Source organism: Medicago sativa, chromosome 7, assembly GCF_051527215.1.
Source record: "Medicago sativa cultivar Bolivia chromosome 7, Bolivia_mono, whole genome shotgun sequence".
NCBI classification, from domain to species: Eukaryota; Viridiplantae; Streptophyta; class Magnoliopsida; order Fabales; family Fabaceae; genus Medicago; species Medicago sativa.
This window is the reverse complement of record NC_140755.1, coordinates 85,986,080-85,994,532: the sequence shown is the minus strand read 5'-3', so window position 1 is coordinate 85,994,532 and position 8,453 is coordinate 85,986,080. Positions and strand designations below refer to the sequence as shown.

Sequence of the window (8,453 nt, the reverse complement as noted above, 5' to 3'; positions counted from 1 at the left end):
CTAAGATTAGTTCACTCAATAATTTTCTTGAGAAATGTGCATTACTTTAAAAACGCATAATATGATATGAAGATAATAATAAATATAAAACAACATAAAAACAAATTTAATTAATATTTTAAGATCCCATATTGATGTCAATTACGATAATATGTATAAAACTGGAAGAAAAATGATACAACATACGCCATGAAGTGAAAGACGCTTGAAGTAACATTTGAAATAACACAATTAATTAGTGAGTTAAAAAAAATACTTGATTGTGTTACACCATGTTGGTGATCTCACCCTTATTTAATTTTATAGGGATAAATACAAGAAGTTAAACATATATTTTTATGAATTTCAATTTCAAAATAATTGAGTCTTCATGCAGAGCATAACCATACTTTGATTCATGGTATCTACTCATTAAAACTTCTTTTCTTTTAAGTATTCAGCTCACTTTGATGATATAATTTGAAGGTTTGTTTAGTTCCAATTTTTAAGTTGGGTTCTGGTGATGTGTCATGAGTGGAAACTCGATTCTTTGCTGCATGCTGCCTATGCAGCAGAGAGAAAAAAGGTGAGAGAAGAAGATCCAACTTAGGATGCAAGCACTCGAAAACTCCGATCCTTGTTTGTTAGTAAAAGAATCAGGTTGCTGTAGAGGACCCTCGTTTAGGTGGCACAATTGCTTCCGGCTATCATAAAAACAGTTGAGGGCAACTTGGTGATGATTTGATCAAAGTGAACAACAAAGGTGGTGGCAAGGGAAGAAGGGCTGGGGGGACATGACAGTATTTATAATAAATGGTGACTGGGATAGTGTTGTGTGCCACATCAACACTTAACAATCAATTTATAATTAGCAACAAAAAACGATGACCATGTTTTGAGGAACTAGGTCAGGTTGTAAATTTGCAGCTAACCTGACATTACAATGATCCGTTTGAACACCTTTCTTTAGTTTTACTGACTAGCTGGTATATAATTTACATTATAATTTAGAATGATGCTTGAAAACATATAAAAGGAGGAGTATTTGCACCTTCGACAGATGATCATGGTTAAGCTAGGACAGTTATCCTACTTCAGTACAGTATGTAAAATGTAAATGATTCATTTATGTTCTAGAACCCTTCAGCAAGATTAAATATAAAAAGCAACAATATGCAGTAATACGCACATACTTGTTCTTGAGTTTTAGCAAACATGATTATGAAACTTCCAAATCAAATATGTCAAAACCTACTATTTAACTAACAACATTAGCATAGTCATCCATAGAAACAACCTTATTGCACAAGGATCTTTCAATCTCCTCAATCAAGCAAATCGGAAGCTTGAGTCTTCTTAAATCCATCAACTTGAACCAACAAGTTAGCCAAAGTTTTGTTGGGAAATACATTATCAGCTTTCAACCTGTCCCTAATCCCATAAGCTGGAACATTGGCCCTCCTATATGCCTCTATAAGAATTTGGTACTGCTTTAGTCGAGATATATAACCAGCCTGTTTCATTCTGTAGAAGATCTTTTCCGAATTATGGATGTCACCCCTCTTAGAATACTCCTCCAGAAGAGTGTTATAGGAAGAAAATATTGGCCTCACCGGACTCTGCTGGACTGCTTTCTGCAGAACATTGTCAGCCTTTTCCACTTCCCCTGCTTGGACATAAAGTTTCACTAATGCATTCCAGGTCAACGGGCCTATTCGACATTTTTTATCTGCCATTCGCTTAATAAGATCCTTGCCCTTTGTTAGCATCTTGTTGTTTGCATAAACATTCAGTAGTACTGAGCAGTTCTTGGACGTAAGCTTCCATTTTCTTGCCATAACCTCAAAAACTGCCTCTGCTTCATCAATTTTCTTCAACTTTCCCCAGGCTTCAATTGCAGCTACACAATCCTCAACTGAAGGGCGTGTCTCACAGACCTTCCAAACTCTTCCCACTTCATCGGCCATTCCCAACTTTGCATAGAGAGCAAGCAAAAGTCGACATACCCACCGATTCTCCTTCAAGTTTTCACCTTCCATCTCCTTCAACAACGTTTTAGCTTTATCATCATGCCCGCATGAGATGTAATGCCCAACCAAAACTGCCTTTGTATAGTTGTCCGGTTCAATACCCTCAGCTCTCATTTGATCAACAATTTGATCCATTCCATCAATATCATTGGACTGGCCTTTTACATCTATTAAGATCTTAAAAGTCAGAGGAGAAGGTTTGACATTCTCTTGTTCCATCAGCAATAACACATCAGCTATTTTCTTTTTGTCAGTCCTCTTATACAGAAGGAGCAACTGATTACACGCAAATGGTGTAAGAGGAAACTCTAAATCCTTCATTTTATTAAAAATTTCCTCTGCTTTCTTCAAATTGTTCTGAGTAACACAGTTAGCCAATAAAGTTCGGTATATTATCTCCCCTCTAAAGGATTCTGGAATTTTCTCAATGTAAACTTCTGCCTTATGTAGGCCATGCAATTTGGCAATTAAATCAAGTTGGGAAGCATAATCCCTTTCAACGAATTCAAGATGCTTCTTTGACTCGAGCCACTCTGAGAGCTACAAAACCAACAAAATAATTATAAATAAGATTTCACTGGAAAACATCATATAGTAAAACTGGAAGAAAAAAAAACTAACAGCAGTGATCTTCAATTGCGGTCCACAAGGGCAATTGTGGCCAGAATTAATATGGTATTTAAGATCACCCCAACCAACAAACTGGGTCATGTTAGCAACATTATGAACAAACACGTATTACATACAGTCACACACATGAGATAAATAAAAGTGCCTTATGTGGCCTGCGAACATGAAACTTATCATGTTAGTTTTTCACATCAACACAAGTTACACAACACCAGAACTACTCAGGCTCTTAATAGTGAAATACATTCTCTGTTGGCTCTTTTCCATCCTACGCTATAATTTCAATACAATATCAAAGCAACACCATCAATAGTGACTTGTGTCCAGTGTTCCCGAGATTGCGGATGATGGACCCTGGCAGAAAGCCAAAAATCTACAATTTTAAGGCGCAGTATTCCCATAAAACGCCATGGTGCCGCCATCCTTGTGTTCATGTAAGGTTTATTGTTCATTGTTATATTAGGCAGTGCTTAATTGCAACAAACATCCAGGGGTGTTAGCTCATGCCTTGTGCTAGATGAAAAAAACTAGGAAGCACTTAACTAATATTAGTTTCTTCTTGTATATAAACACAACTACAACCCCTCAAAAACTATTAATTTAAATATGCTATCCTCTTTCTCTTTTCTAGCATATGCGGAATACTTGGAAGTAAAAATACAATTTAAGCACAAAGGATTCATATTTTAAACAAGCACAACATGACATCAAACAATAACATTAGTTTACTACAGATATAATTGAGAGTTCAAAAATGATATTAACAAAAGGTATAATAAGAAACAAACACGAAATACCAATCATCCACAAAAACAAGTAACAAAAATTAGATTTATTAACTAGCAATTTAGCATATAAAACTTAAAATGTTGAAATGTGCAAAACAGAAATAAACATAAACTCAATCAAGTTACCTGCAAAGCTTTCAAATAAATCTTCCGCCTCCGGAGATTAACCATAGTCAGCGAAATCTCCTCTCTGCTCAATTCTTTCCCATCTTCAACCCACTTTTCCAAAGCCGTATAAATAGTAGGCCCGGTACCATTCATAATAGCTTTAAAAAGTTCCGAATCAGCCCTCTTTCTACTCGACCTCTTCCCCGTTGAAACCTCATCCACATCATGCGATAGCGGTAACTCCAGCTCATTATGTGGCCCTGCAATTTCCGATTCATCACTCTCGTCAGAATCTTCACTATCAGAAACTACCCCTTTTTCACTTTCCTCACCCAGTGGCGTCTCCAGCTCTGAAAAACCTTCCTCCAAATCATCATCCTCCTCTTTCGTAGTTTTCGCACCAGCTTCCGAAGAAAACCCTAATCTACCCAAAGTATATTTAAAAAAACCATGACCAGAACCCGAACCCGAACAGTAACATCGATTCATCGATGAAAATCCACACTTAGCACAAACCATTTTGGGAGAATAAAAAAGTCCAGCCTCATCTTCAACACAAGTATTTGGCAATAATTTCACAGATGAAACCCTAACATTAAGACCTTTATTCCTATACAAAAAAAAGGACAATTCAGATTCTAATATGAAGAAATACAAACCCTAATATGAAATTTGCAGTAGATAATTAGTTAAAATGGAAAATGAAAGGAATAGTAGAAATTAACGATCGAAAAAATAAAAAAAGGGGAATAATAGTTTAGGGTTTGTTACCTGAGAGGTAATGAAGCTCGACGAAGAGCCCACATGGTGTTTGCGAAAAGTAAGGTTGAAGAAGAAATGAAATGGAAGCGCTTGAACCCTAGTTAAAACCCTCAAATGATTTCGCCAATATGATTTTGTCTTGAGTCCCTCATTTTCAGAGATTTACCAGAGCCCGTTTGTTATAGCTTTTTAAGAAAAAAAAATCACTTATTTTAAAAAATAATCACTTTTAAGAGTATTGTATCAGTTTGTTACAGATTTTAAAAAAAACCAGAATCTAAAAATAATCTAAAAACAGCTTCAAATGAGAAGCTGTTAGGAGCAGCTTAAAATAAAATAGATTTTTTTTAGAGGAGAGAGAAAATATAATTTAAAAGATTGAACTAATTTTGTAACAAAAAATCCCTTTTATATAGTTGTATCCAAATAAACTAAATTATTTGTTTAAAAAAAGTGATTTTTACTACAGTAAACAAACGCAAACTAGATTCTGATTTTTCATATAATCTTTAAAATATAATCTCTAAATTATTTTATATCAAAATCACTTTTATTTTAATCCGTAACAAACGGACCCTTATGACATAATAATATTTTTTTTTTTAAATTGATCTTTAGTCCTTTCGCACATACCCCTAAAAATAATAATCTAAATGGTTTTGTTACCGAGTCATTCCGGAGCCCTCTTTAAACATTTTAAATTAAATAATTATTCTTTTAAAAATGTCAAAGTTTTCAATTTCAATACACTTTATTACACAAACTTTCATAAAAAGTTATCATTGCTCCGGAGGTACTGATTAACATTTCCCTAATCTAAAATACCCATTTCAGATCCTAAACTCTGAACTTATTGAGTCATAGCTTCCGTTCGATGTAGTGCAGGAGTTACGATTTGATTCCTATATAAAAAACAAATCAAAAGAAACTTGAGTTATATACTCCATCTGGTCACCTGTTGAGTTTGATATAAGAATGTTCGCAAAACCATCAATTCCTTGAGCTCTAAAACCCCCCATTTTCTTATTTGTTATGTAAATCTCAGCCTCAGTTACCACTCTATTTAGCAATATGAAATAACCTTTTAACTCTTTTTTTTTTTTTGGATAAAGCACAAACTCAAATATTGTACCACCATCTTGAAAAGGATTCTTATAAGCGACTTGGTGGTAAAATAAAAGTTGTATACAAAATCTTTAAGAGATTTAACCGTTATTGTAAATTATATGATTTAAATTTTATCTAAGCATCTTTATTTTTTTTAAGAAAACTAAGCATCTTTATTTTAAAAAAATGATTTAAATTTTATCTAGGGTTAATTAAGTTTTTAGTCCCTATAAATATTCACAGTTTTGTTTTTAGTCCCTACAAAATAAAATCACACTTTTTAGTCCCGGTGACATTTTCCTTAAGCATTTTAGGGACTAAAAATGCTGATGGAAAAATTTTATAGGGACTAAAAATTCTGTTGGAAAATTTTATAGGGACTAAAAATGTTGATGGAAAATTTTATAGGGACTAAAAAGTGTGATTTTATTTTGTAGGGACTAAAAACAAAATTTTGAATATTTATAGGGACCATTTGCTTAATTAACCCTTTTATCTATAAACGTGAGACTTTTCAAATAGATCCATTATTCATTTTTTGCAAACAATTTTTGATATGGTGCATCAGTCAAATTTTGAACCAACTCGATCAAATTCCAAATGGTTTGATTTAAGTAATGAGTCATGAATACAAACATGTGAGCCTGACTCAATGAAAGTAAATTATGAATTCGATACTTTTGAGAAAAAAGTTTAAAATTCGTAAGTGTTAAATATAGGGGCTTTCATTTAGATAGCCAAAGTATTAAATTTTGAGGAAATAGGCAATTTCCCCCCGAAATTGTAAGTTTCGTCAATTACCTCCCTGAAATTATTAAAACTTCAATTATCCCCCTGAAATTGCATAACGTTAATCAATTTATCCCCTCCGTCAATTTTTCTGTTAACTGTTTACGGTTATGATCAAATAACCCCCCTGAAATTTTGCACTTATGTGCAAAATGGCCCATAAACTTAAAAATTTATATTTTTTTCCTTACCGAAAATCATACATTCAGTTCTTCAAGTAATATATTGTACCTATTGTCATCAAAATTCTATTCACAAGAACATGAATGAATATATGCCAAAGAAATAATGGTTTTGTCATGTGCAGCCTTTTCATTCATATTTCATATTTATCAACAAGGAGCAAGATAATTTTTTTTACAAAGAAGGTAAAACTAAAAACCAAACATTAAAAAGATATCAAGCGGTTGAAATAAACCAAGACAAGAATGCCGTAGCAGCAAAAAATTGATATCTATCACATAACTTTCTAGGACAATGTGATCTACCGACTTCATGCAGAAGATCTGTGACACAATCTATTTAACATGCTGCAGCTAATAGATATGGCATTTGGTGCATACTCTAACATAACTAACATGCAAAAGACTTGTGTACTTTATGACTGCATACTCTAACATAATTACCAACTTATGTAAAAAAAAGTCTTCTATATATGTATATATTTAAAACACATGAGAGTAACATACCTTCCATAAAGATTTATATGACCAATAGCTGCAAAAACATACATTCCATAAAGATTTATATAATCAATAATTGTTAATTGTTTGCCTTTAATATCTTTTGAGTCAATGATAAAAAAATAATATAAATTTTCAAGTTCAGGGGCATTTTGCACATAAATGTAAAATTTCAGGGGGTATTTGATCATAACCGTAAACAGTTAACAGAAAAATTTGACGGAGGGGGTAAATTGATTAATGTTATGCAATTTCAGGGGGGTAATTGAAGTTTTGTTAATTTCATGAAGGTAATTGACGAAACTTACAATTTCAGGGGGGAAATTGCCTATTTACTCGTTAAATTTTCATGAAATATATTGTCATTTAATTACTAATTTTCAGAATTTGTTAAATTGTTTATGTTTGGAGCTGGAAGTAATGGACAAAACAAAAGAATTGCAGAAACTATTCGCTTCCTCTCCATCCATTTTAAATAAAAAAAAAATTGTTATAAATTGCAGTTTGAAATCAAAAGGTTCTTATTGCTTATTAATGGAGCTAATTTATATATATATATATATATATATATATATATATATATATATATATATATATATATATATAGTATGGAGCCCGTGCCAAGCATGGGTAAATAAATCACTAATAACAAAATAATTTAGTTTTAGAGATTAATCTTCATGTATCATGGTCAAATAATTTTTTTGACCATGCAACTAAATCACGTCAAATAATTTTTTTGTGATATTTTAGGAACAAACTTTTTTTGAAAGAATATTTTTGGAACCAACTTAAAAATATAATGGTCTAATTTGGTCGGGCATGTGTGTAAAAGATTTTTCTATTATCGACGTATTCAAATTAAATATGGTTGTGTTATAGATTCAACAAATTTACTGTCAAGAATGAGATTAAAATGTCCCGTAAGTGTAGCTCAGTTGGTAGCTACCAGGGACAATGTTTGCAGGGGCCGGGGTTCGAACCCCGGATTCCCCACTTCTCCACACTTTAAAAGTGTGTGATCTAGCCACTAGACTATTGAACCAAAAAAAAAAAGAATGAGATTAAAATTCATTGATAAAATTATATATAATTTGATACTATGATGCATAAATATATATTTTTATCCGAATATAAAAAAAATTAATGAAATTAATATAAATGTCATGGTCCTTTGTTGGAGTCATTTTAATTACAATGTGACAAACTCAACTTTGAATTGCATCCTAAGATAGGTCGATTATTTTTCTCATAATTTTTTACTTGTGAAAATTTCAGTCATGTGTCTAGGGTTTTAAATATAAATTATACTTAAAGAATATTTATATTTTTAAATAAAAATGTTAATTATATTAAAAAAAATATTTATAAATATTCATTCCCATGTATAAGGTTTTATTTATATAAGAACAAAATAACATTGCTAATTTATAAATAAAAAGGTGTTAATATTTTATTTCTACCCAAATATCCATTCATAGTAATTAAGTTGATAATGTTACTTCAAATAAAAGGTTCAAGATTATTTTGTAAAGTATTATGTTTAAAAAAAAATTATTTTGTAAAGTATTTTTTGT

At 31.8% G+C, this 8,453-nt stretch overlaps 1 protein-coding gene across 1 annotated transcript; it reads right to left on the bottom strand.

Moving 5' to 3' along the window:
• Positions 1–1,084: 1,084 nt before the first annotated feature.
• LOC146909621 (pentatricopeptide repeat-containing protein At1g80270, mitochondrial-like) lies at positions 1,085–4,433 on the bottom strand. Its single transcript, XM_085723562.1, has 3 exons — positions 4,307–4,433; positions 3,554–4,145; positions 1,085–2,549 (listed from the first exon to the last, which is right to left on the bottom strand). Exons 1-3 carry the CDS (start codon positions 4,339–4,341, stop codon positions 1,305–1,307), a joined length of 1,872 nt encoding a protein of 623 aa, XP_085579688.1. The 5' UTR covers positions 4,342–4,433; the 3' UTR covers positions 1,085–1,304.
• Positions 4,434–8,453: the final 4,020 nt, after the last annotated feature.

Bases quoted from the DNA above. Each gene is read 5' to 3' on its own strand.
- LOC146909621 (XM_085723562.1), bottom strand. From the start codon at position 4,341: ATGTGGGCTCTTCGTCGAGCTTCATTACCTCTCAG. The intron at 4,146-4,306 runs GTAACAAACCCT...TTTTTTGTATAG, and splicing joins CGAGCTTCATTACCTCTCAG to GAATAAAGGTCTTAATGTTA. The intron at 2,550-3,553 runs GTAACTTGATTG...TTGGTTTTGTAG, and splicing joins TTTATTTGAAAGCTTTGCAG to CTCTCAGAGTGGCTCGAGTC.